The sequence below is a fragment of the Myotis davidii genome, unplaced genomic scaffold, assembly GCF_000327345.1.
Source record: "Myotis davidii unplaced genomic scaffold, ASM32734v1 scaffold428, whole genome shotgun sequence".
NCBI lineage: Eukaryota > Metazoa > Chordata > Mammalia > Chiroptera > Vespertilionidae > Myotis > Myotis davidii.
Window position 1 is genome coordinate 1,907,254 of NW_006299834.1, and position 25,978 is coordinate 1,933,231.

The 25,978-nt window shown below is 53.0% G+C and overlaps 2 protein-coding genes across 5 annotated transcripts in view; both read right to left on the reverse strand.

Annotated features, from left to right (window-relative positions):
- Positions 1-4,296, reverse strand: part of WBP2NL (WBP2 N-terminal like) — a 13,646-nt gene extending 9,350 nt beyond the window's left edge. Inside the window, exons 1-5 of the mRNA XM_015571912.1 lie at positions 4,209-4,296; positions 3,884-4,109; positions 1,339-1,447; positions 943-1,084; positions 648-740 (exon numbers count right to left, since the gene is read on the reverse strand). Of these exons, the coding sequence (XP_015427398.1) occupies positions 648-740; positions 943-1,084; positions 1,339-1,447; positions 3,884-4,109; positions 4,209-4,296 (658 nt within the window). The remainder of the gene's footprint in view (positions 1-647; positions 741-942; positions 1,085-1,338; positions 1,448-3,883; positions 4,110-4,208) is intronic.
- A 1,657-nt stretch (positions 4,297-5,953) lies between these two features.
- On the reverse strand, positions 5,954-25,972 carry SEPT3 (septin 3). 4 transcript variants are annotated; one of them, XM_015571946.1, is made up of 11 exons: positions 25,947-25,972; positions 21,935-22,126; positions 18,767-18,895; positions 18,245-18,326; positions 17,049-17,186; positions 15,184-15,301; positions 14,198-14,293; positions 11,969-12,065; positions 10,023-10,074; positions 9,643-9,736; positions 5,954-7,270 (listed from the first exon to the last, which is right to left on the reverse strand). In XM_015571946.1, exons 1-11 carry the CDS (start codon positions 25,954-25,956, stop codon positions 7,205-7,207), a joined length of 1,074 nt encoding a protein of 357 aa, XP_015427432.1. In that variant the 5' UTR covers positions 25,957-25,972; the 3' UTR covers positions 5,954-7,204. The 4 variants fall into 4 exon arrangements, with proteins under 4 accessions (XP_015427432.1, XP_006776017.1, XP_006776016.2 ...); XM_006775954.2 differs by having other exon boundaries at positions 11,969-12,068; XM_006775953.2 differs by lacking the exon at positions 25,947-25,972 and adding an exon at positions 25,659-25,885.
- Between the last annotated feature and the right edge of the window lie 6 nt (positions 25,973-25,978).

Genomic DNA, 25,978 nt, shown 5'->3' on the forward strand with positions numbered 1-25,978 from the left:
AATATCATGAAGGCTCAGAGATGAGAGATCAAGGTACAAAGAAGTCCAGATGGATTGGAGTACAAAAGGTGAGAGAGTGAAGAGCATGGAGTGAGGTTAGACTGAATAAATTTATATCATACAAATTATTTGTATTCAAAATTTGAAAGAGTTCTCTGGTACCATCCATTAGGGCAGTGCTACCTCTTCCCTCCTCTCATCAAAGATGGGGACTAAGCCCAAGAGAAACAAAGGCAAAGCCAGAGAAAAGAGATGACAAAAAGGCATATGAGGGGAAGAAGAGCTAAGGCAACCAGGGCTCCCTGATGTGAAGAGACTAGTCAGTGATATGAGACCAGCATTTGGATGGATAAAAGATTATGAGGTGCAATTAGTCATTCAGGTGTCTGGTTGGTAAGCTCCCACTAGGTTGCAAACTCCTTCCGAACAGGGAGGGACTGAATAATCGGTTTTCCCAGCAGATTGTATTGTACTCAGCACATACTATGTAGGCTCAGGAAATGCTTGCTGTATACACATTAGTACATGTGCAACTACAAAGTGCCTACTCATAGAGACCAGAAAATCTTAACTGGGTAACAGTCTTGCTTCAATTCCACAAGCCTCAAAAACCCAAAGTGCTTAATAGTTTTATCATTATCGCTCACCAGCAGAGGCAGCTTTCATCATCAACTGGGAAAATGTGATGGCACCTCCTTTTCTGAAGGATAATTTAAAAGTAGCCTGTCCTTCCCAGCCACCTGGGGGAAGAAACGGACACACTCACTAAGAAGCAGGCTGGCACAGCTGGTAACTGGACTAACACAAACACTGACAGAAACATTACCCAAGAAGCAGGGTGGCTGTCTTTCGTTTGAATTCCAACATGAGCCAAGTCTGAATCTTAAACCTTCTGGAAGCTTTTAAGAAAAAAAAAATACACCTCTGACTGTAAACACATACCATCTGGAGCTGCCTGAATGGTTCCTTGAATGTAGATGGGGGCAAAGACTGGCTGTTCGAGGGTGCAGTTGCTCATCAGATCAAATGGCATCATAAAAGAAAGCATGGGATCACTGACTGAGTGTGACGTCACAAAGATCACCTAAGAAAGGAAAGTAACTTTGAAAAAGGAATGCAATTTGTCCATAGTTTGAGACATAAAAAATGTCTAAGGTTGTTTGCTTTGGCATCCTGGCCTGATGAAAAGCATCACCCATTTTCTTCTATCATTCTTCAACAAGGAAAATCTCAAAGTGCAAATGTTTGACAACACTTTGAAACTCAATGGTTACCCTCTTTCCATTTTAAGGAAAACAATGTAGAGTTAATGAAAATTGAAGTATAAAGAGAAATTACCCGGTATGAAGTGAGAAGCAACGTTCCCCTCTTTGTACCATGAAAGAAATTGGATCCTGGTGGTTGATCTGGGAAGGAGAGCTCCACATCATTACACTGATTCAAGACACTGTAGAAAAACAAGGGCAGACAGCACACAATTTAGAAGTTACATCAGGTGACAAACATAGAACTCCTGGCACAGTTCCTAGCCTGGACAAACAATAAATGTTAGTTGCTGCTACTACTATCTTTATTGACATAAAAAAAATTAAATTATTTTATTCCCTAACAATTCACATTTATTCTTCTCTATCTTTATCTCTTGATTACAACATTCTTTAAATTTTTCGATTGTATTTATTGAAAATCAGTCAGAAATCTTGTATCTTTTTTATTTTTTTAATATTTTTATAAGTATTTTTAAAATATATATATTTTTATTGATTTCAGAGAGGAAGGAAGAGGTGGAGAGAGATAGAAACATCCATGATGAGAGAGAATCATGGATCGGCTGCCTCTTGCAAGTCCCCCACTAGGGATCGAGCCCACAACCCTTGCATGTGCCCTTGACCGGAATTGAACCTGGAACCTTTCAGTTCGCAGGTCGACACTCTACCCACTGAGCTAAACACGCTAGAGCTTAATTGATAAGAAACATCGATCAGCTGCCTCCTGCACACTCCCTACTGGGGATGTGCCTTAATCGAATCCACAAGCCCTTGCCAGGAATCGAACCTGGGACCTTTCAATTCACAGGTCGACGCTCTATCCACTAAGCCAAACCAGCTAGGGCTTGTATCTTTTTATAAAGAATTTTTAAAAAAATTGATTCTGAGAGAGAGAGAGAGAAACATCGATGTAAGAGCAAAACCTCCATGGGCTGCCTCCTGCACGCCCCCTACCAAGGATCGAACATGCAACTTAGTTACATGCCCTGACCAGGAATCAAACCAGCAACTTTTTAGTGCCTAGGATGATGCACAACCAACTGAGCCACACCAGCCAGGGCTGGATTATTTTTCTTATAAAACTACTTGTATTCTTTCTGTTTATTCACAAATGCTTATACTTCTTGTGCAGGAACTATCAAGCGCTGTGCTAAAGGAAATGTTAACGCAGGTAAGGCATGCAGAATGCTCCAGAATCCTCTCACATGTTGCTCCCGCTTCCATTCACGTTCTCCCCTCACTCTTAACCTGAAAAACTTGGGTTCATCCATAGAATCCTATTGGTTTTTTTCTTAGTAAAGATTATATGTGTTGATTAGTTCAACGTCTTTCCTAATGATCACTAAGGACAATGTTTGCCTTCTTTGCCACTGCAGGCTTAGCAAGTGGTGGGTGCTACTAAATATTTACTGGGAGAATGAACAACTGAATACATGAATATGGGTACTAACACAAGCAATATATGACAACATAAATGGCACAAAAATGTCACGGCAACTAAGTGAAAGGGGAGGTTAGTTTTGGTTGAAGTAATTAGGAATGACTTTATAGAAAGATTGAAATACGAGCTGATTCTTAAGGGGTGAATAGTGTTTCAAGATCTTTTTTTGTTAATTCTCACCCAGGATATTTTTCCATTGATTTTTAGAGAGAGTAGAAGGGAGGGGGAGTGACACAAACATTGCTGTGAGGAACAGGGATTGGTTGCTTCCGGCACGTGCGAAAGGAAAGAAAGAAACATGGATTTATTGTCCCACTCAGTTAGGTATGCACTGGCTGATGCTTGTATGTGCCCAGACCGGGGATCGCACCCACAACCTCAGCGTATGGGGGCGATGCTCCAACCAGCTGAGCGACCCCGCATTCAAGGGGCTCAGTGCACCTGAGCACAGCACCTGGTGTCAGGGCCGCACTGCCAGGCAACTCCAAAGGACACACGAGGGCCACCCCGGCGGAGAGGGGTGTGGTTAAGAGGGGTCAGGCAGCCGACAAGCAGGGCTCTGAGAAACTGGGGGCAGGGAATTAAGGGAGCGGAGTTGCGCGTGAGGTGGAGAGGCCAACAACCGACTCCCTCCAGACAGACAGGTTGAGCGCGGCCAAAGGGGAGCAGCAACCCTGCAGGCACCGAGCTAAGCGACCGTGCAAACCCTAAAGCGGCCCCCCGCCCGCTGAGGGAGCGAGCGCCATTCTTCCTAGGCGTCTTCTTTTGGTCCCAGCCTTTTCCATAAACAGCAGGCTTCTCCCTGGCTGGGCCAAAAAGGAAGGGGGCTTTGGGAAGTTTTGAAGACAAGGAGAGCCCCCCCCACACACCCCCGCGCCCGACAGTTGGGAGTCTTTCTAGAATTTTCCACACAATGCCTCTTCCGCCTCCGGAAGTCCACGGCCTAGTTCCCCAGAGTGGGCGGAAGGAGCGCGGCTACGGCCGTCACCCTACAAAGGTCGCTACCTCGCGCCCAACAGCAGCAGCACGCCATCCGCAGGGGCGGTGCGACTCCCCACTGCCCCAGGGCGGCTCACCTTTCTTCTGAGGTGACACGGGACTCCCCACCGCCCCAGGGCGGCTCACCTTTCTTCTGAGGTGACACGGGACTCCCCACCGCCCCAGGGCGGCTCACCTTTCTTCTGAGGTGACACGGGACTCCCCACCGCCCCAGGGCGGCTCACCTTTCTTCTGAGGTGACGGGCCCTCTCCAGGAAATCCCGCCCCGCCCTCAGTCACCGGAGGCGCGCTCCCGCCCTTCACATGTGCGAGGCCACACGCTACCGCTTGCGCCACCGCCACCTCGCGGAGCAGGCGCGAGGACGTGAGGACACGCACGCGCACGAACGTCGGAGGCGGCGCTAAGCGTGAAGCGTCGGAAAAGGCGCGAAAGCCCCTGATTCGCTGAGAGCTCGCAAGTCGTCGGCTCTACCCAGTCCGTCCCCGCCCCCTCCCCCCACACAGCACCCGGCTTCCCCTCAGGCACCTCTCCCCGTAAGGGATGTAAGCCTTGCGGCGGTTTTCCGTGTGGCTCTGGTTCACCGCCATCTTGCTGGGGGGGGCCCTCCGGCCGCCCCGCAAATGGGAAGGGGCGGGGCCTGCACCAAGCCCAGGGGCCGGGCTGGAAAGTGGAGGGTGGCGATTATGGCGCAAAGACAAGGAGTGAGCGGGCCGCTAGGCCGCCAGCCTAGTGAGCCGCAGTGATGGAGACCCCGGTGGAATCAGAGTTGAGACACACCGCCTAACGGGGAAGAAGGCGGGTCCAGGGAGTTGGCTCCGCCCTCAGGGCACAGCGGGGGTGAGTGGCCTTCGTGACCTTCACCTGCCTGCCCTGCCGCTGCATCATCAGCATGAACTTGAACCAATCCTGTCAGGAAATCAAAAAGCAGGCGTTGCCTCAGTCCTCCCAGGCCCGGGTCAGGAAGCTTCTGCCCTTTGGAGAAAGGATCCAGAATGATCTCTCACTTCTAAGGTGGAAACTTTTTCCCACCAGAGAAAGCCTGGAACCAGAGCCGGTTTCTTATGACGCGGCCTGCGGAACCGGAAGTCATAGGGGGGTCCGTGCCTGCCCCGAGGTGGAGAGAGCCTGTGCCATCCACCGCACCTGCCCTGCCAGCCCCGAGGGCGATCGTGGAGAGCCGGCAGAATACATCACACACAATTGCCTTGAAGACGAAAATGCTGTACATACTCTTATTTCCTTTCAACATCACAGATAGCACCACAGAACTTCAAAGGGAAAGGACGTGAACATCTGGATTACTGCAGTTCATCAAACTTAACATTCTGTCAGTTATAAGATGCACCATTTTTAAACGTACCACTAAGAAAAAAAGTTGCCAAGTAAACTGACATGTCATCAGTTGTAAGTGGTATTCTGATTTCAGAAATATGTATATTTTTAAGTACAAGACAATGAGAATAAATGAAGTACAATCGGTACGTGTGCAGCAGTGGAACAGTCATTGAGATCTGGTCTCCTTGCACTGGTACTTACGTGTGCAACTTCAGACAAGACAGTTACGCTCTCTGGACTTACGCTTCCATATGGGCACGAAGGCATTGGACTAGAAGAACTCTTAGGTTTCTTCTAGTGATAGCTTAAGTTGGAAAAACTGCTCCATCACTCCAATCTTCACCCTTCTCCCCATCCAGGCGTAGCAATGCACTCCAGTTCTGGCCCTCATCATTTTACCTGAATGACCCCCAAGAGCTTCTGGACTTGTCTTCCTCCAGTCTTGACCTCCCACTGTTCATCACAGAATATTGAGATCCCAAACACAATCGCATGTATGGGTCCATCATGTCCAAATTTAGAGAAATAATATACAGGTGAGAGTTGTGTTATTTGCTGGTTACAAAGGAGAGGATAACTTCAAAGAGAAGCAGGATGGGTTTAAGTTAAAAAAAAGAGAGAGAGACAAGCTAGTGATTTAAATTGTTTTCATTGAAGGAAGCAAGCTATGCAATGCATCCCTCAAGATCAAGTATGAGAGTTTCATCACTCATTTTAGATACAAAAATCCCAGGGAATAATGACTGGGGTCCATCTAAAGATGAACTGACCTTACAAAGTGATTTCTATCTTTAATTTCTGTGGCTACTTCTAAGACAGTCCCTGTCTCACCCTCCACACATGGGTGAGATGATGTAATGTCTGTTTGGCCAAGGAGTGAGGAGCACAAATAAGACACAGGCCAGGCAGTTATTGTTCAAACAGCAATGTTTAGTTGTACAACACATATAGTCTAGCAACATTTACACAACCAGTTTGAGTGTCATTGGCTTGTTTTCAGTTGGGAAATTTAACCATAATGTCACCAAAAGGTAGGTTGGGACTAGTCACATTTAAGAAATGGGTTGTTCTTGCATCCCCTAGGCTTGGGCCTCTTGCTCCATCAGGACTCGGTTGTAGATGAATGGCCCACAAGTCACCAGCCTTTGAGCAAGTTGTGTCCAGGTGGAGAAGGGGAGGGGTGGGCAGGGAGAGATTCCATAAAGACACAGTGTGTGGGGCAGTGGCAGCCGACATTCGCAAACATTCATGCATCTGATAAGGGCCTTTGCCCTCCATTGGGTATTTTCCACTAGCCTACAGTGACCAACTGTGGCCAGACTGATTCATTACTCACATTAATTGGGGAGGGAGGGTAGGAATAGTCAATGTGGGTGGGAAGAGATCCTTCTTATTGCTAAGTAGACAGATGGGTGCTTTTTTTCTTCCTAGAGTTCACATCTTCTGGGGATCTGGAGTTTTTTTGTCTGTGTTTAGTTTCTTTGTTTTTTAATGTTGAGGATAAGGGAGTCAACCCAGAAATGTCTCTTCGGAAAACCACTCTTCCTAAGTGGCTGATTATGGGGTGGGAAGGGTGTGTAACCACACTCTGGGCCAGCCACAAGTGGTGCTTTTTAAAGGAGAGGCCCTAGCCCTTACTCCCCCACATCTGTAGTGACCCATCCTTATAAATAAGTTTTAAGCAATGAAGGAGACACCCTTGTCCCACACCAGGGCTCACACAGCTGACATCAATGAATCTGAAAAGCAGAAAAAATGGCTTTCTTGACCCTTTAAGGAAGCCAAGAGTAGCTCATGCAGATGGACAGGGAGCAATGCCATGTCCCTGGGAGATGGTAACAAGTAGCTGGTATGGGTTTGCAAGGGCAGAAGAAGCTCTTGATGAGTTCTTTCACCCTACAGATGGGCTGGGACCAGCTGACACAGACGATGGAGGAGGGCAGTGCTGGCGAGGGCTCCATTCCACTGGGAGGAGAGGGGTGTTTGGATAAATGGAGAAGGCGACTGTCCTAAAGCAGCTGGCCCCTCCCACCTGCTGAGGGCCAGGGAGAGAGAAGGGCTGTGGAGGTGGACGGGACAAACACAGCCCTTAAAAGGTCATGGCCCCGCAGCAATAACAGCTGAGAGGAATGGAGGGAGAAGCAGCGCTTGAAATGGCCTTCATTCAGCAGTGGGGCAGGGGGTGGCTGGCACGGGTGGAAGGACAGAGCCCAGGAGGCCTTCTCCCTGCAGGGGGTTGAGAACGGTTGAGGGTGTGGACACCAGACAAATAAAACAGCGTCTCCAGGGAGGCTGAGATCATGGTTTAGGGGCACCACACCACATTTCCTATTCAGCCTCTTCAATGCCCAACCGCCACCCTTAGACCTTCCCTGATAGGCCTAGGGGTCTAGTCCCACATTCTGCACAGGACTGCTCCCTGTATAAGCCCGGGATCTCTTTTGCTGAGATGTGGCAACCTCTGGGCTCTAACCCTATTGTTGTTTTATCCTGACAGGTGCCTACACTGGAATAACTGTGAGTAAGGGAGGATGTGGGTTGGATTTGTAAAGAGCCTCCAGGAAAGATTGAGGCCATAGGTTTGGGGTCATTGGCAACCGATCGCCCACCTCTTTCACCTGGTGCACTGACTCTTGGTCTTAAGTCTTTGTGTTTTCCTAGCACCTGAGTGAAAAGGGACTGTAAATGCTGGGGTTCACAGGGGCCCTGCAAAACACCTAGGGTTGGACCAGGACATGGAACAGGAGGTTGCGTGAGGTCACTGTAAACTGTCCCTTGGTGATTTCCCTTGCCTAAGGCTATATTGTTTCCCCAGCCCCACATTTTAGCCACCTCACTGATTAAAGGAGGAGTAACATGTTTGTAAAACAAATAGGATATATGTGCATTAATAAATACAGGTCTGAAGGGAAAGACAAGAAAAGGCTAAATGTATGGTTGTGGGTGTCACTGGGAATGTCTACAGGTGTCAGGAGGGGGAACAGGGGAAAGCAGCAGAGAAAGACAGACAAAATGCAATCAGCTTCAGCACAAAAGTGAGAACAGAGGAGGGAAGAGGGGGTCAAGTTCATAGGAAAAGAAGGAAGCAACAGAGAAGCCAGCTTTAAGGAGGAAGAATCCTAATGGAGAGAAAGAAGGTGCCATTTAACATTTGTCTCCGGGCTGGCTGGTGTGGCCCAGTTGGTTGAGCGTCATCCCATGCACCAGGAGGTCACAGTTGGATTCCTGGTCACGGGACACACTCAGGTTGCAGGCTGGATCCCCAGTAGGGATCGTGCAGGAGGCAGCTAATCAATGTTTCTCTCTCATTGATGTTTCTCTCTCCCTTCCTCTCTCTGAAGTCAATAAAATAAAATTTTAAAGTTGTCTCTGAAGCCAAACTACCAAGAAACACAAATATTGTACTAGTATTTTGTTCCTGATACTTCTTTAGACTCAGTTCTTCTAAAATTGAATGCCTAAAAACAGTGTCTCACTTGACCAGCCTGCATGCTTCTTTTACCAGACACTGGGAAGCACATGCCGCACTGTGCCTCCTCCTTTGCCCCGCTTGCCCACAAACTCAGCGCCAGACACGGCGCTCGCCTGCACACACGCTTTCCCATTCCTGTCTATGGACCTCAGTTCTCATAGTCCCAGTTTGAACTGCCCCATGCTTTTAGCTGTGATTTTATTTTAAGGTGGCCTAAGTCATTTTTGGAAGTAGACTGGGCATAAATTCTAAATATAGAAATGTAGCTAAAGTGGATTAGTCTACAAGGAACTTACAGAAGTGAGGGAGAAGCAGGATGAAGAAATGAGGGAAAGGGAGACAAGGAGAGAATGTGGGAGCTGAGGCGAGTGTGACGTGTTGGAAACAGCAGGCTGCGACAGGGACAGGCAGTAGCTCTTGGACAGTGAATGCAACACAGACCAAAGGGTGGAGTTCTCGTCTCCACTTCTAGGCACTAATTCTTGCAGGCGCCCAGCTTGGCCTACTTCTCTGCTGGCCCCTGACCTTCCTTTTTCCCAGGAAGTCCTGGCCTTGCCCCAAACCATCTGGCTTCCAGGCAGGGGTAAGTCCAAGCTCCTCGCCCCCTCCCAGGCCTAGCTCTGCTGCCTGTCCTCGGACAATCTCTGCAGACCCAGAGTGCGGGCAGGTTCAGAGATAAGAAAGAGTTACCTGTGGCTCACCTGCGCCCTCATTTTTAAGTGAAACCTCCCCAGGCCTCTTGAGTGAGGCACACGGCTTGGTTCTGGGACACAAGGAAAGGAGACAGATAATGGACAGCCATGAAGAAACCAAACTTACAAGGGACTTTCCAGGGAGGGCAGTGAAAATACCTCACCCCTGAACAGGCACACAGGCACACACAGACTCCCACTCTCTTTCACACACACACACACACACACACACACACACACACACACACACACACATGCACACACACTGTAGACAAGATGCTCCATGAATACCAGACAGGCCTGTGGGACAGAGTGGAAAGGAAGGTGGCTGGAGGTGGTACTGGGGATGTGTGTGGAGAAGTGGGGATGTGTGATGATGTAGAGAAAGGGCGTCATGGGTTACTGTCGTGGCTTCCCTCTGTGTCCACGCTCACCGGAGGGAGGCCTCCGTTGTCATTGAGCCGCTTGGCCCTGTAGGTCTCATAGTGGATGTTGTGTGTCACTTCCTTGAGGTCCTGGAGGTGAGTCCTGAGGGACACAGGTGAGGAGAGAGAGAGAGGCGCAATTAGGGGTGGGAGGACAAAGAGGTGACCCCCCACCCAGGGTGAACACTTCCCTTCCATGGCCTGGACCCGCTGGGACTGACTCGGAGAGTCAGCGCTGCCTCTTCCGCCCCTTGTGCTTCAGGAGGGGACCTGGAAGCGGGGCAGATGGCCCATCAGAGAGAACTGGAGACTGAGGCCCTGGGTCTGAACAGATGGCCTTCTGACCCGAAATCATTAAGTCTGCCATCGAGGGCAGGGGTTCATCTTACCTGATGACAAAGTCTCGAAGCAGGGCAAACTCACAGTGGTGGAGGTTTTCCACTGTGAACAGAACAAAAGGAAACAAAGCAAAACAGGTGGTCATTTCACTGACGCAGCAACCCAGCAGGTGCGCTTCTGTTCAGGACATGGAGGCAGTTAGGAGAGAGCCAAGGACAGCGACCAGCCGTCAGAGGTCGGCCTGTCTTGGCACTTCAGTGCGCTCGATTTCACTCATGGAACAAACATTTATTACGCAGCTACAAGGCACAATACTGTTCTGGACTCTGTGGAATAACACTGGCAGGGACTATTACATGCCCCACTTCATAGGAAAGAAAACAAATACACAGGGAGTCTAAGAAAAGATATTGTTCCTATCCGTAAGGAGCTTATAATCAGACTGGAGGACAGTGACACACAGAAAATAACAACCAAGCCATCTTAAAAAAGGTCGTGCGCTACATGATAAATCTAGTTCAACATAAAAGGAGTGCCTAGGATTTGCAAATCATTTGTCAACGATTGTGGGAGCAGAAGAGGATTAAGACATGTACCCTGCCCTGGCTGGTGTGGCTCAGTTGGTTGGAACATCACCTATGCACCAGAGGGTTTCGGGTTCAATTCCCAATCAGGGCACATGCCTAGGTTGCAGGTTCCATCCCTGGTCAGGGTGCGTACAGGAGGCAGCCAATCGATGTTTCTCTCTCACATTGATGTCTCTCTCTCTCTCTCTCTCTCTCTCTCTTAGAAATTAAAATAAAGACATGAACCCTCTGGTCTCACAATCTAATGGGTAAAACAGGCATTCTCATAAATAGTTCCAATTCAAGGCAGATAATGAAAAATGCTATTAAAAATATACAGAGGATGTATATGGAATTGTACCCCTGAAATCTATTTAATTTTACTAATCAATGTCACCCCAATAAATTCAATAAAAACAAACCAAAAAAGAAAATGAAAAAGAATTTTCAACAAAAAGTCATAGGGAAATGAGAGACAACATGATACAATGGGATGAACTTGGTTTTGGAATCAACATGTCCAGGTCTGAAATCCCAGTTTCACCACTAACAAGTCATGTGATTTGGGCAAGACATTTAACCTGTCTGAGATTCAAGAGCTTCATCAGCTGATGCTCTGAAAAGTCACACCTACCCTGCTCCCCTTAGGCAGTGGTTCTCAACCTTCCTAATGCTGCGACCCTTTAATACAGTTCCTCATGTTGTGGTGACCCTCAACCATAAAATTATTTTTGTTGCTACTTCATCACTGTCATGTTGCTACTGTGATGAATCGTCATGTAAATATCTGATATGCAGGATGTATTTTCATTGTTACAAATTGAACATAATTAAAGCATAGTGATTAATCACAAAAACAATATGTAATTATATATGTGTTTCCCGATGGTCTTAGGCGACCCCTGTGAAAGGGTCGTTCAACCCCCAAAGGGGTCACAGCCCATAGGTTGGCAACCTATAGGTTGAGAACCGCTGCCTTAGAGGGTTATCATACTGAATGAGATCACTGAAGCAATTCTTTGAAAACTTTCACCACAAACTTTCAGAATCGTTACGACCTTCTCAAGGTCACATCCATTCATAATAAAACGAAAATGGCAACATCTGCACAACCCTTCAGCAATCTGTCAGGTCACATCAGCTTTCATGGGAAAGCCTTTCTCTGGCGTGTCCAGTCCTTATTAATCTCCCCACGGTCCGAAGACCCTTGACATCTGAGTCGGTGCCTCCCAGACAGGTGCTAAATCAGTCTTTTATTGCTTCCGGCCTTGGGAGTCTCATTTCTCAACTAGACTGTAAGCTCCTTACGGCAGGGTCTGCCTGGCATTCTTTTTCTATCTTACATCCTAGCGGTGCCTTGACCTAGACACGCATAATAAATCAGCATAATTGGCCAGCAGCTTGTTCTTCCAAAAGATGCACTGGGTTACCTTCAATGATGCCCCAGGGGGTTTTCCGGCCGAGGACCCGCTTGCCATTCACTTGGTATTCCTTGTCACTTCCCACCACGGCAAAGGGCATGCTCTCCTGCTGACAAACCAGACGCATGCGCACGTCATCCTCTGCCATCTGGGCCTCCGAGGGCAGGATGGCATCCGGCCCCCAACCCTGAATTGCACACTTCTGAGGTTCATTCAGTGACCCCACTGATGGCAAGGGCAAGGCTCTTGTCATTTCAAAAGAGCACTGGAGCCCAGCCAGTGTGGCCCAGTGGTTGAGCATCGACTTAGGAACCAGGAGGTCAGGGTTCGATTCCTGGTCAGGGAACTTGCCTGGGTTGTGGGCTTGATCCGCAATAGGGGATTCTTTCTCATCATTGATGTTTCTATCTCCCCTCTCCCTTCCTCTCTGAAATCAATAAAAATTACATTTTTAAAATACATTTTTTATTGATTTTAGAGAGAGAGGAAGGGAAAGTGAGCAACATCAATGTGAGAGAGAAACTTCCATTAGTTGCTTCCTGCACGCACCCTGACTGGGGATTGAGCCTGTAACCCAGGCATGTGCCCTGACCAGGAATTGAACCGGCAACCTTTCGGTGCACAGGATGATGCTCAGCCAACTGAGCCACACCGACCAGGCCTTTTTTTTCTCTTTCTTTCTTTTTAATATATTTTATTGATTTTTTTACAGTGAGGAAGGGAGAGAGATAGAAAGTCAGAAACATCGATGAGAGAGAAACATCGACCAGCTGCCTCCTGCACACCTCCTACTAGGGATGTGCCCACAACCCAGGTACATGCCCTTGACTGGAATTGAACCTGGGACCTTTCAGTCCACAAGCCGACGCTCTATCCACTGAGCCAAACCGGTTTCGGCCTTTCTTTCTTTCTTTCTTTTTTTTAAAGGGCATGGACTGGGAGTCCCAAGTCCGGGATCCAACCCTAACTGTACCGGCCTCACAGGTCAGCCTCAGTAAGTCGTTTCCTTCAACGGGAGAACGCTTGGGACTTTTCAGAGCCCTGTCCACATTTGGTTTGACCCGGAACAACTCTGTGAGCTAGCTAGGATGGACAGACCTCTCTTAAACGACACCCACCCAGGAGACGGCCAGAGAAACATGCTTTTACACGGCCTCCCATGAAACCCACGGGCAGAGGCCCAGGTCCGCCGGGAGGCCACCTTCTGGTGTGTAGGCCCCTCTGCTCTGCTACGGGGGCTGCGCGCTCACCAAGATGCAGCTGTTTGCTCCCAAATGCAGATGCCTGCTGTGTGCGCGTTGTCATGATTGAATCAATGAACTATTATATAAGCTGAGGGTAGATGTGCGTAGAGAACTGTTTCTCTGAAAATTAAGTTGAATGTTTCAGAAAAGTTTGATAAAGGTGAGTTGCTTCTGCACTGACAGTAAACTTAGTCCCCAAGAAGAGGAGAATGTTTACTTAATAATTTAGTAAAATAACTACTTAAACACAGGAGTTGTGTGCCTCTTTTAAGTGATTTCATCAATGAACTGACCAACTGCCTGTCTTCCGGCGTCAGACAAGGGGATTGCAGTAGCTTGCCCACACCTGCCAGAGGAGGAGACCCAAGACCAGCACCAGGGAGTGGTTTGTCCCGGGTGACCGTGGGTTAGTAGAAAAGGCCAGACTAGACCCCAGGATTCCGAGGCAGAGTCCCAGATTGCAGAGGGTTCGAACTGAGAGACCTTAGAAATCACCTGGACTGGTGCTTTGTAAGCAGGTTCCCTGCAGCCCTAGGCTTCCCAGGAGACACCTGGGGGCGGGCTGAGAAGGCTCTGTGCCGACATCACTTAGCAAAGCAGCTCTGGCTTTAGGTTTTGTATATTGGAGCTCTGGCATTTAATTTCTTTAAAGGGTTCTTTCAGGGGGAAAAACACCTATCAGCCACTCAGTTGGCCTGACCTCTGCACTTATAGAGGGGAAACTGAGGCAGGGCTCTGTTTTGCTGAGCCCCGTGGAAGGGAGCGGCTGCTGTGTGGTCTGGGGATGACGGGAACAGCGGCTATGGGTGCAGGGCACACCGTCCCGGCCGAGGCTCCTAGTCCTCATCCCCTCCCTGTCACTGCTGGTCGGGGTCAGGCAGGGTGGGGCAGGGAGAATGGAAGGGGAAAGTGGGTGGGAGAAGCCAGAAGCAGCACGTGATACACATCCCGCAGGTACCCAGGGGGCATGTGCGAGCGGAGCCCAGGCACCCACCCGGATTTTGTCATTCTCCGTCTTGTCCTCCAAATCTTCATCAAATTCCTTCTGTGGGTAGAACTCAATGCCATGTACTTCAAGCTCCTTTCGAACCTAGAGGTGAGGAAGAGAAGCAAGGTAGCCACGTGCCAGGATAATGGGAGGTGTGTGTGTGTGTGTGTGTGTGTGTGTGTGAGAATGCGTGCATGCGCGCACACACACTGAAGTCAGAGGGATGAACGCAGCCTTGAGAATCCACACGTCTCTGGACTCAAAGGCCCGGGGCAGCAGGATGATCCTGAATAAGTGTGAACCCCAGGCGTACAATCACCAGAGCTCAGCCTGAGATGCGGAATAGTCTGGGGGTGCAGCTTGCTCATCGCAGGGTCTGTGAGGTTCGGATTTTGATAAGCATCACCGCTGAGTACAGATTTCACATGCAGCGCTCATGCCACTATGTGTTATATTCCTGTCTGCAGGGAAGAGGTGAGTCCCCACCCCAAGCCTCTCTGTTTGCCCTCTTTCAAAGCTCCCCTCCACCAGGAAGCTCTCCAGGACCTCCTCAGTAGCCTACTTGGAGGCAGCAACTTGTCTATACTTCTCTCGCCTCCCTGACTCCCACCCCTACCCCCATCCCCATCCCCACCTGGATGCTTCGCGTATAGGAGTGTATAGGAGACACCACGAGGACTAGAGCCTTATGATCACTCCAGTCCTTCAAGCACCTAACATTGAAAAGTGGGTGCTCAGGTTGGTGTGAGTTATGTATTCAGTGGTCTGTAGGGGTAAGCTGGAGGGTGGGAAGGAGGCAGCTGGAAGATGCACTAACTTCTCTTCACCGTGGTCCCCAGATACTGTCGGTCCAGTCTCTTCAATGGTTCGGTAGGAGCTAGGTGGGAAGGTGGGGGGAGGGGATGTAATAGTGGAGGAGAGGAGAGGCTTGGCCCAGAGGAGGGGAAGGCTTGGGGGGTGGAGGAGGGGGGAAGGAGGAGGGGCCGTCTCACCCTCTGCTTGAATTCGGACTTCTCCTCCAGCGTCATGGTGTCAGCCTTGGCTATGACGGGGATGATGTTCACCACTTTGCTGAGGTGTTTCATGAACTCCAGGTCAAGGGGTCGCAGGCTGGGGCCAGATAAGGCGGGGTGTCAGGGCCACCTTGTCCTCCCCCACTCAGCCACAGGACGGACAGGAGGACTAGGAACCTGGCTGAGGCCAAGATGCTGCTCTCTCCCCCACACACACAACCACTGTCTCACCATCTGCAGAACAAGCCTGACTCCGTCCACACACGGCCCACCATCTGCCCTGCTCTTCACGTCCTGCCCCTCCCAAAGCCCCTCAACCACCCGCCGTGGCATCTTCTCTGACCTGGAGCAGCTATGGAGTCACCCGTAGGCCCTTGTGTCACGGTTATTTGTGTGTATCTTGTTCCTATGGGCCTCCTCTCAGCCCCACTTCGTCCTGCAGGCAGCCAACGGGGCCCTGCCCCTCCCCTGGCTAAGTACCCAGCTCTCCCCAGACCCCAGGGTCCCCATCTGGCCCCAGTTTATAGTCCAGGGGGCTTACTGGGTCAGGCTGTCTGCTGCCTTGCAGACCTTGAGCCCAGGTTGTAGGGCAGGATAAAGCTAAGCACTTCATTGCATTCCTGGGCCCCATCAGGGGACCCGCTGAGTACCCTGTGCCTCCAAATTGGGGGCCTGCCTTGCTCGGGCAACCTCTCCAGAATGAACCCCGGCCCAGCGGCTGGGCTTAGTAATGTTATGGGGCCTCCCCCAACGGGAAGGTTGTCTGCTTGCCCACGTGAGTCCTCCATCCTCTGCCAGAGTTCCCAGCATGCCCTGCTTGTTGCCAGCCTCATTTCTAGACACCCGCCAAATGCCTACATCTGGACCCCATGCCCCACCCAAAACACCAGCCCCAATCCAGTAGCCCTGCCCCCCGCCCCCCACTTCAAACCCCAGCCTTGTGCAAAGCAGTCATCTACTGAATAAATAAGGAGTTCTCTGCCCTGGGCAATGTGCTTAGCGGTTAGAGCATCAGCCCATGCACCGAAGGGTCTCGGGTTCGATTCCCAGCCAAGGGCACCTCCCTAGGTTGCAGTTTCTTCCTTTCTTTTTTTGTTTTGTTTCTTTTTCTTTTTTTTAAATATATTGTTATTGCTTTCAGAGAGGAAGGGAGAAGGAGAGAGAGAGAAAAACATCAATGATGAGAGAGAATCATTGATCAGCTGCCTCCTGCACGCCCCCCACTGGGGATGGAGCCTGCAACCTGGGCATGTGCCCTTGACTGGAATCAAATCCAGGACCCTTCTGTCCACAGGCTGATGCTCTATCCACTGAGCCCAACCAGCTAGGGCCCAGGTTGCAGTTTTGAGCCCTGGCCTGTTTGGGGGCATGTGTGGGAGGCAACCAATTGATGTTTTCCTTTCACATTGATGTTTCAAAAACCTCTCTCTCTCTCTGTCTCTCTGATCCCCTCCCTCTCTCCCACTCTCTCTAAAAATCAATGGGAAAATATCCTCGGGTGAGGATTAACAACAACAACCACATACACACACACACACACACACACACACACACACACGCACGAGACATTTGCTCACATACACCAACTTCTCTCCACAGGCATAATCGTGCCATGGTGCCAGAATACCAGCGGGCAGCGTGGGGGCTGATGCTGGCCAGCTTTACTCTCCTGGCAAGGGAGCCAAACGCGCGTGGGGAAAGTGTGGGGAATCACAGGGCCATGACTATATGGGGCCCATCTGGCCCTCCCCGGCTGAGTCCAGGTATTGATTATCGATTACAGAATAGGCACAGATGGTGCCAACCAGAGCCAGGCCCCGCGTGGGGGTGGGGCAGGTACATACGAGTGTCCCGTGGGGGAGATGAAGTAGAGGCAGCAGTGGACACGCGTGTCCGGGATGCGCTTCTTCCTGGCGATGTTCACCTCCTCCTTCAGGAACTTCTCGTACTGCTCGTTGATGTACTTCTCAATGGGCTCCCAGCTGCGGGTGGGAAGCAGCAGATGCATGTCCCAGAGGAGCTCATCGAAGGCACGGACCTCACACCAGCTCATTTCCTACTTCCCCTTTCGCAGGGGGTGGGGGGGGGGGGTGCCTGCTGACCATTCTCCCTCGGCCCCCACAGAGGGCTTTCCTTCTTAGCAAGGCTGGTCTCCCCCGGGGACCTGGCCCTCGCCCCAGCTGTGGAGCCTGCAGACCCCGCCGCACCCCAGAAAGCATCCCACACTGTCCCCAGCTCCCTTCCTTCCCAGTGGGGGCTCTGGAGAGGGCTCTGCCCCTTTCTGGGCTGTTTTCTCATGAGTATTTCTCCCGAGTAATAGTAGTGACCGGAGGGGTGCACACAGGATCAAGAAGAAAGGATGTTCAGTGAGGAACGTAGCCGTGGCACGCAGAAGTACTCGGTCATGGCGACAACTCACTGTCATGATCACGGTCCTTGTCATGATTACTTCTCTGCATTAAGGAGCATGCGTACAACCAGAGCAGAGGGCCCCCGTCACTTCTCTAAGGTCGTCATAAGCTGCCTTGTTCGGTGGCCCTGCCTGTCAGCGGCAGAGCCCGGCTTCCTCACAGAAGCTCTGTGGTCTCCGTCCCTCTCTGAAAGCAAACTTCTGCCTAGAACCTTCCATCTTGGTGGCTCGCGGACTGCAGCTTTGCTCTGTGGATCCCAGAGGCTCTCTCCTCATGGCCACTCCCCCTCTTCCTGATTCTCACTCACCCTCCCCTGACCAGGCCAAGCAGCCTGCGGCCTCCGTGCAGCCTGGGTTTGCCCCCAGGTCCCCTTGTTCCGTCTGCCCGGCCCCACGGCCACCTCCAGGGCATCCCTCTGCCAAAATTCCCTCTGCACTGTCCCCTCCACCCCCCCGCCCAGCCCCCCTCTGGACTGCTTCCCTCGCCTCCTTCAAACCCCTCTCCCATCCTTCAGGCAGACACAGCCCTCAGCGTGGAGGGCACAGGTGGTTCTCAAGTAGATGCACCTGCACCACACCCAGCGCCTCCCTGTGGTCTTTAGGGCAGAGAGCTCCCAGGCAGACACGTACCAGTTTTCATTGTTGATCTGGTCTCCAAAGCCAGGCGTGTCGATGACGGTCAGCTTCATTTTGACGCCGCCCTCCTCTATCACTGGGGGGTGAGCGGGAAAGGCACCAGGGGGTGACTCCTCCAGCTGGCGCAGGCGCCCTGCCGCCCCCCAGCCAGGGAGGCCCAGGTTCCTTCCTTCTCATGACCAACTATGGGCAGAGTCAAGTTCGGCGACTTCTGCACCTCCACACCTTCGCTCATGCTGTTCCCTGCACCTGGAATGGCCTCCCTACTTCCTTCTGCCTGCCCACCTCCCACGCCAGCCTTAGCGTCCAGCCTGAACCCCATTGCTTCCCTTCTAACCCCTCCTCCTCCCCCCTCTGGCCTTGCATTCTGAGGAGTTGGCTCCATAGAGTTTAGGGCTTAATTCTATTCTGTATTGAGGTTGCCTTTCCTTCGAGTCACTCCCCACTAAGCCCCATTCGCCCGCCTTCCTGGCAGAGGCCCTCTGGCCAGTGCCCGGGGCCCCGCCGGGCCCTCACCGTGCCCAATGGCCTTGATCTCCACGGTCTTGGGGATCTTCTCCTCGCGGTTCCAGCTGGAGGCCTTGCGGCTCACTTGGGATTTGAAGAGCGTGTTGACCAGCGTTGACTTGCCCAGTCCACTCTGACCTGAGCAAGACAGGGGGATGAGAAGGCAGGGCCCCATGGCCCGTCCTGAGCCCGATGATCTCTCCCAGGCCTTGCAGAATTCTGGAGCTGGCCACGTCCTGTTTGACGGGAGGGAGGGGCTGAGCGGGGATTGCAGACTCTGGGTGGGAGAGGGGGGAGAACAGGATGGTTTCCTGTGTGTGGGAGAAGGACTGGGGCCAACCTGTTAGAGACCACACACTCCTGCCTGGAGCCCCAGGACCTTCAGCAAATGGGCCCACCTCTGCATCTGGGTGTGTTTTTGCTTAAGTTTCTAGTCTTCCCTTTAATACAGAAAATCATGGCGGAATTGCTTGGCACCGACACAGACACAGCCTCCGTGCGTGCGCACTTTCAACAGGGCCTTCCTTCAGCCCCGCGAATCCCACAGCAGAGCTCCCTTTGATCCCCGCCAAGGGGTCCTGGAGAGACCGAGCCCCACCTAACGTAAAAGATGTGCGAGGCAACCTAACTCATAAGTGCAAGACAGGGCCTGGAGCCCCAGGAGCCTCTTGGCCCATAGCCACTCTTCACCCTCCCGCTGCGGTGAGCACCTTGTGGAGATAAATGCCTGGGGGACCCTGCGGGAGGAGGAAGAAGCTGAGTGGGCAGGGCCCGCCCCTCACCTCTGCTTCCTTCACCATGGCGCCCTTTTAGGCCGTTTTACATGCAGAGGTCTACAGATTTCGATCCAGGGTGTTAATGAAAAGGTGCCCCACAACGAAAAGGCACTGAAACCTTTTATGCCTGGTCCGAGCAGTGCTTCTCAAATTCTAACGTGCACAAGGATACAGCAAGCCTTGGCCCCGATGAGCGGCCTGGGCATCGCCTGGACGCTGGGAGGAAACGCAGGAGCCCAGCTGCCCCTCCCGCCCGCCCCCCCAGCCCTTATATTTTCAGAATCTGCATCTTAAAGGGCTTCCAGAAGAGTCATGCGGACAGGAGTCAGTGTTCCGTGCTAGGTCTCACCTCTGCTTCCTTCACCATGGCGCCCTTTTAGGCCGTTTTACATGCAGAGGTCTACAGATTTCGATCCAGGGTGTTAATGAAAAGGTGCCCCACAACGAAAAGGCACTGAAACCTTTTATGCCTGTGGTCCGAGCTGCTTCTCAAATTCTAACGTGCACAAGGATACAGCAAGCCTTGGCCCCGATGAGCGGCCTGGGCATCGCCTGGACGCTGGGAGGAAACGCAGGAGCCCAGCTGCCCCTCCCGCCCGCCCCCCCAGCCCTTATATTTTCAGAATCTGCATCTTAAAGGGCTTCCAGAAGAGTCATGCGGACAGGAGTCAGTGTTCCGTGCTAGGTCAGGGGCAAAGGCCTGAGTTCTAGACCCAGCTGTTCTGTTTCCCGGGCGCCTAGGAATGGCCATGTTTGGCCCTCTAGTTTCTTTACTGAGAATGTGATGGGAGGGAAGGGACTGCATGAGACCAGGGATGGCAAATAAGCTGCAGTTCTCCTTCCAACTGATCCACTGGTTGTAGCCACCAAGCCCGATCTGTTAAAGAGGCTACATCTGGGCTCGGACTGCACGCGTGCCAGGACGCAGCAGCAGTGTCTGCCATGGCGCTGCTGGGACAGAGGTGGCCCACAAGTCTTGTACTCGCCATTCATGTCAGGACGTTTTCTAAGGTCATTTGTTCACTAAGTATTCGTGTGCGCCGAGTGCTGTGCTAGAAGTGGAGACAGAGTGGGAAGTGAGACATCATCCTTCCCCTCAAGGACCCATTTAGTGTGAGAGAGACCAAAACATAAGCAGACAATTACAATATGTTGCCATGACCACTACAAAAGAGATAACCACAGGGTGTTACAGCAGCAAACGGAAGGGAATCCAATCCCGTCTCTCTGGGATCCAGGAGGACTTCCAAGAAGAAGCAATAACTAAGCCAAAAGCTGAAGAGTCACTTTGAATGACCCATGAGAAGCTGGAAGGGGTTTCTAGACAGAGGGAACAGCATATGCAAAGGCTCCGAGGTAGGAAAGAGACATTTTGGTATTAGAATGACCTTTAAAAATGTGTGGTTGGAGGGCAAAGAGGCTGAGGAAAGAGTGTGGCAAGAACGTCCAGGAGAACTGTCCCTTGTGAGTAGAATGCTACAGGGAGGTGGTAAGAGAAGTGTGGAGAGGCAGTACCAGGCCAGACTAGCAGTTCAAACCCTTACACTTACCATACTGATGGGTGCCTGATGAGTTTTGCAGTTGGAAAAATTATTCGGATACTGCTGGACAATGGATTGAACAGGAAGGGAGACAGGAGGGGGTCAATGCCCCTCAGAGTGTGGCTGGCAGCCAGGGTCCATGAACCAGTTGTTACTGGTTGTTGAGAGAAGAAGTTTGCACCAGAAAGTATGTCAACGATGTCACTAAGTACACGTTTAGTTTAGCCGATGTTTATATTAGCACGATTTTCCAGATGTCTGCACTCTGGCCCAGCACACATCTGGGCCGTGATCACTAGGAGCAGCACTGAGTCAGGTGGCCGTGGCAGGCCAGGTGAGAGGCTGGCTCCGCCCAGGGAGGCAGCAGTGGAGATGGGAAGTAGACTGACCTGAGAGAGATTTACAAGTGAAACCGACAGGACTGGATTGATTGGATCGGGACATAAGGAAGAAGGATGATGCCCAGCCACGGACGGAACACCTCACCGAAATCACTCTGTGACCTGGTGACACTAAGGGCCCAAAATAAGTCCACCCTCCATCAGCTCTCGAAGGTGGGGGAGGACACTGATGAGTCCCCCAGGCACACACCTGAAAGCAGGCTGGACATGGCTAAAGGCTGCCTATGTCCACCAGCTGGTGATGGGGCCCGGCTGACCATCCCCCACAGCTCCCAGCCCCCGATCAGCGAGCCTTAAGGAGGGGAGGGGGTCAGGCCTCTGTGATCAGCACAGTGAGATCTTCCCTCCTAGAAAGAGCTCATCCTCAAGAAGCCAGGGCCGAGGTCATCCCTGGGACAGAAAGAGATCCTCCGTGCTACCCCCCACCCGGGCCTCCGGGGGCCCCGCGGCCTTCCATACCGACGACCATGATGTTGAAGTCGAACCCGGTCTTCATGGTCTTCTTCCGCATCTGTTCGATGATGGTGTCGATGCCGATGTAGCCCAGCAGGTTGGTGTTGATGCTGACGGGCTTCATGGGCACTGCCGGCTTAGGCCTGGGCTCGGGCACCAGCTCCGACATGGCTGCGTCCGTCCTGGTCTCTGGGAGCCCTGCCAAGGCGGGAGGGTGGGCTGCTGAGGCCACGGAAGCCGCAGTGCTGCTCACCGACACAGGGTCATACAGGGCGGGGTCGGCAAGGGGCCTTAGATGTCATCCGCTGCGGGTCCCTCATTTCACAGGCATGGAAACTGAGGCCCGGAGGAAAGGACTGGCTTAAGAGCAGAGAGCAAGTCAGGTGCGAAGCCTGGACCAGGCCCGTTAACCAGCTGCTGGGGCCGCCGCCAAAGCACCACAGCTGGGTGTCTGACCCAGGGCTGTGTCCTCTTGGCACGACTGACCATTTGGGGGGAATAATTATTGTGGGGGGCTGTCCTGCGCCTTGTGGGATGTTCAGTGGCATCCCTGGCCTCTACTAGATGGAAGAGCCCCCCAGTAGTGACAACCAGAGGACATTGTGCCGTATGTCTCCTGGGGGCAGGTGGCCCGAGTGGAGGACCCCTAGTCTAAGCGATGTCTGGGGTTATTCCAACCTGCGTCCTGCCCCCCGCACCCCCCACATAAAGGGCCAAAACCAGTTAGGACACTGGACCTAACTTCAATGGACATCTGCCACTGCCCGCAGCTGCTTTGTCCTTTACAAGCAAACAGGGCCAGCCCCCTGCAGAGTGCGCGTCAGTCCGTCTCCCAGCCTCCGTGCCCCTCTGTCCCACAGGCACCGCTGCCAATCAGGGTGTCTGGCACTGAGGAGCCCCAGGCACCCTCCCTAGAGCTTTGAATCTGTGGGAAGAATAGGTCTCCCCTTTTGACCAGCAGGGAGAGGATGAAACCCAGGGAAGGGCAGTCACTTGTCTGAGGTGGCGCCATGTGTTCTGGGGATGGTGGGTGGCAGAGGAGAGGGGAGGCTGAGGAACAGCCCTGCTCCAGTGGGGAAAGGCGCCCAGACCGCTGGGCTGGCAGGTCCTGGGCATCTCCACACACAAGAGAAGCCTGTGCGTTTCCCCACTGGGCCACTGTCCACCAGGCTAGGTTTCAGGACAGCAGCCGCGTTTCCCCATCCAGAAAATGGGGCGTGTGTGGTGAGGCGGGAAGATCGTGGCTCTGCTACTCACCAGCTCTGTGGGCTTGGGCGACGCACCTGCCCCCAGGACCCCACTTCCTCGTGTGTAAACTGCTTAGGATCATGGTGAAGGCTGTGGTGAGCATTACATGGGGTATGATGCCTAGACGCACCCACAGGGCACCTCCCAGTTCCAGCCCCTCTTGCCCCTCCCACTTTCAAGCTCACTGGCTTGTCAGAGGGGGAGATGAAGTGGTGCGTGTGAAAGCACGTGTCCAAGGGCGGTATCCAGGTGCTAATTACACTGCACAGCTACTGGACGCCACACTCGCTCCGGCATCCCTTCCAGGCTGCCATTCCGAAATCCTATGGTTCCGCCCTGCAGTCTCAGGCTTACAGGGCGGGTGATGGAACAGCCGGTGGGCAAGAGGGCGAGAGGATGAGAGCTCCGCCGTCCTCTACCCCCAAACCCAGCCAGGAGTCTGCTCTCATACCCCACCACCTGGTCCTTCCCTGGGTCTTGGCAAGACTCTCTCTCCCAATGGGAAAGTGTTCTTTCCTTGTCACTCTGCGACACGGCCAGCTCTGACAAAGCCCCGGGACCTCCCCAGGGCCTGGCTGTGCTCCCTCCTGCTTCCCAGGAAGCTGGTGCTGGCCAGGCGCTGGCAGCGAGAGATTGGCTCAGCCCCGCAGCAGCTGATCTCAGGCCGGGCCTGCTCCCCAGTCTCCACACGTGGCTCACAATCAGCACCCCTTCACTGGGGCCAATGCCCCACTTTTCCTGCCCAGCTGCTCTCACGCTGGCTCTTTCCATTTCCCAGGTGCCTCGAAGCTGAGCCCATTTGGTCTCCACAACCTGTGCTGGGAGATCTGGGGGAACAACCCATTTCACACCCCTGGAAGGTGAGTCTGGTACTTATTTATGGGTGTTTTTCTAAATGTTCTTATAAAGTGGGTGTCCTCGCCACGGCCTGCTCAGCCCAGGCCCGACAACGTGCCTTCCTAAAAGGGCATTATTCCTCAAAGACGGACCCTGATTCCCAGGCAACTCCTCGGGGCTACGGCAGGCGCGGCAGATCCAGTGTGTGAGCAGACATCTCCTCCCTCCTCCCAGCAAGCACCTGTCCACGCCTACTGTGTCCCTGTGAAGAGCACCTGCTGGCAAGCCCCCCCAACACGTGCCAATGGCACATCAGTTACATGCTAACACCCTCCAGCCATGAGTGCGGAGAAGGCTGGGCGGTCACTGTGCCACAGCCGTTGCTGAAGGACCCTGCCCACTGCAGCCGCGGGCTCTTTCCTGCTCTCCTTTCACCATCGGCCCAAGGGCTACCCCTCGGGAGCGACTCCGCTTTCCCACGGGTACAGACGCCCTTTTGCGTGGCCTCAGCCATCTCGGTACCCATCTCATTCGCTCACCCATGCACCAGGCGTTCCATCCACCCCGCCAGGCCCTCTCACATGTGGTCAGATGGGAGCCTCCTCCAGCCAAGGACAAATACCAAGGACACTTTGGGACCCCAGACAAGGTCATTGCCCCCGGGGGCCCTCTCTCTGCTGAGAGTTCCTGACAAGTACACAAAGACCTCCAGGGTGCAGGACAAATACTGATTGCTGTGCCCCAATGTCCCTAGCATAACACAGGCACTCAGCAATGAATGAATGAATGAATGAATGCCTCACTGCGAGTCAGCTGTCACTTTTCTCCTCCCTCAGAAGCTCCTCTAGCAGAGCAGCTGACACCCAGCCAGCAGCCAGCTCTGTGTGTGGGTCACCGGCAAGGGGGTAGACTCTGTTAAAGACCTGCTTCCTCCCCCACAACAAGGGTCACAGGGTCACAGTAGGACACAGCTCAAGCAGGCCACCCTGCCTCCATGGTCCTTGGCGCCCCTCCTAGGCTCCCAGCTCTCCCAGGGCCCCGGGAGGAGGAGAATCTGTGTGCGGCCGGCATCCCCTGCCAGGAGCCACCTGCCCCATCAGCGCTCAGGGCTCCCGGGAGAGGCACTGTCCACCTGACTCAGTTCTGAGTCCCCCACAGAAACGGCACCTCCGGCACCTGCCCAGCCAGGACCTGGTGGTTTCTGTTACGGGCAAATGAGTGGCTTTGTCTTTGTCTGGCATGGGGACCCCACCCCTCAAATGGGAAGGTGGCAGCAGGGGGAGGAGACCTTCCGGAAGAGCACCTGCCTCCTGCGCTGAGTGGGGTGGGGGGTGGGCAGGCTCTTCCTTCCTTCCTGAGCTTCAGATCTTCCCCAGACCCCACCCCACGGGCACCCGCACCCTCAGAGGCAAATTCGGTCCCCCCCATCTCCAGCCCCCGCTCTCAGAAAAAGAATCACAAAGGCTACCTTAGTCCTTGCCTATTGGCAGGAGCCAAGGGCCCTGGGACACCCCTTCCCCCATCCAGCTCTCTGGAGGCCAGCGAGTTCCCTGGGAGACCACCAGCTGGTGCCCGGCGGGTGTGGGGGAAGGGGCCGCCTGTGTGTGAGCGCACAGGTCTGCATCGGGTGTAGGTGGCCTGATACCTGTGCGTGGCGGGCATGTGTGTGCGTGTCTGCGGGGCGTGCTGTGCGCATCTGGGTCCCGACTTGCGTGTCGGAGGGTCTCGGTGCCGCCCGCATTCCCGTGGGTGGATTCTCCGGGAGTGTGTATCTTGGGGTGTGTGCACTGTGTGTGCGTGTGCCGGTGCATATGTCACCGCGCGTGGGCCCCTGGCGCAGGCCCCCTCCCCCTGGTAGCACCTCCAGCCGGGCTTCGGGGGCCCTAACCTCTTCCCGGCGGGCGGGCGCCGATGGCCGGGCCAGAGGCCCTACCTTTGGACATGAATCCTCCTTTGTCTCCGCTC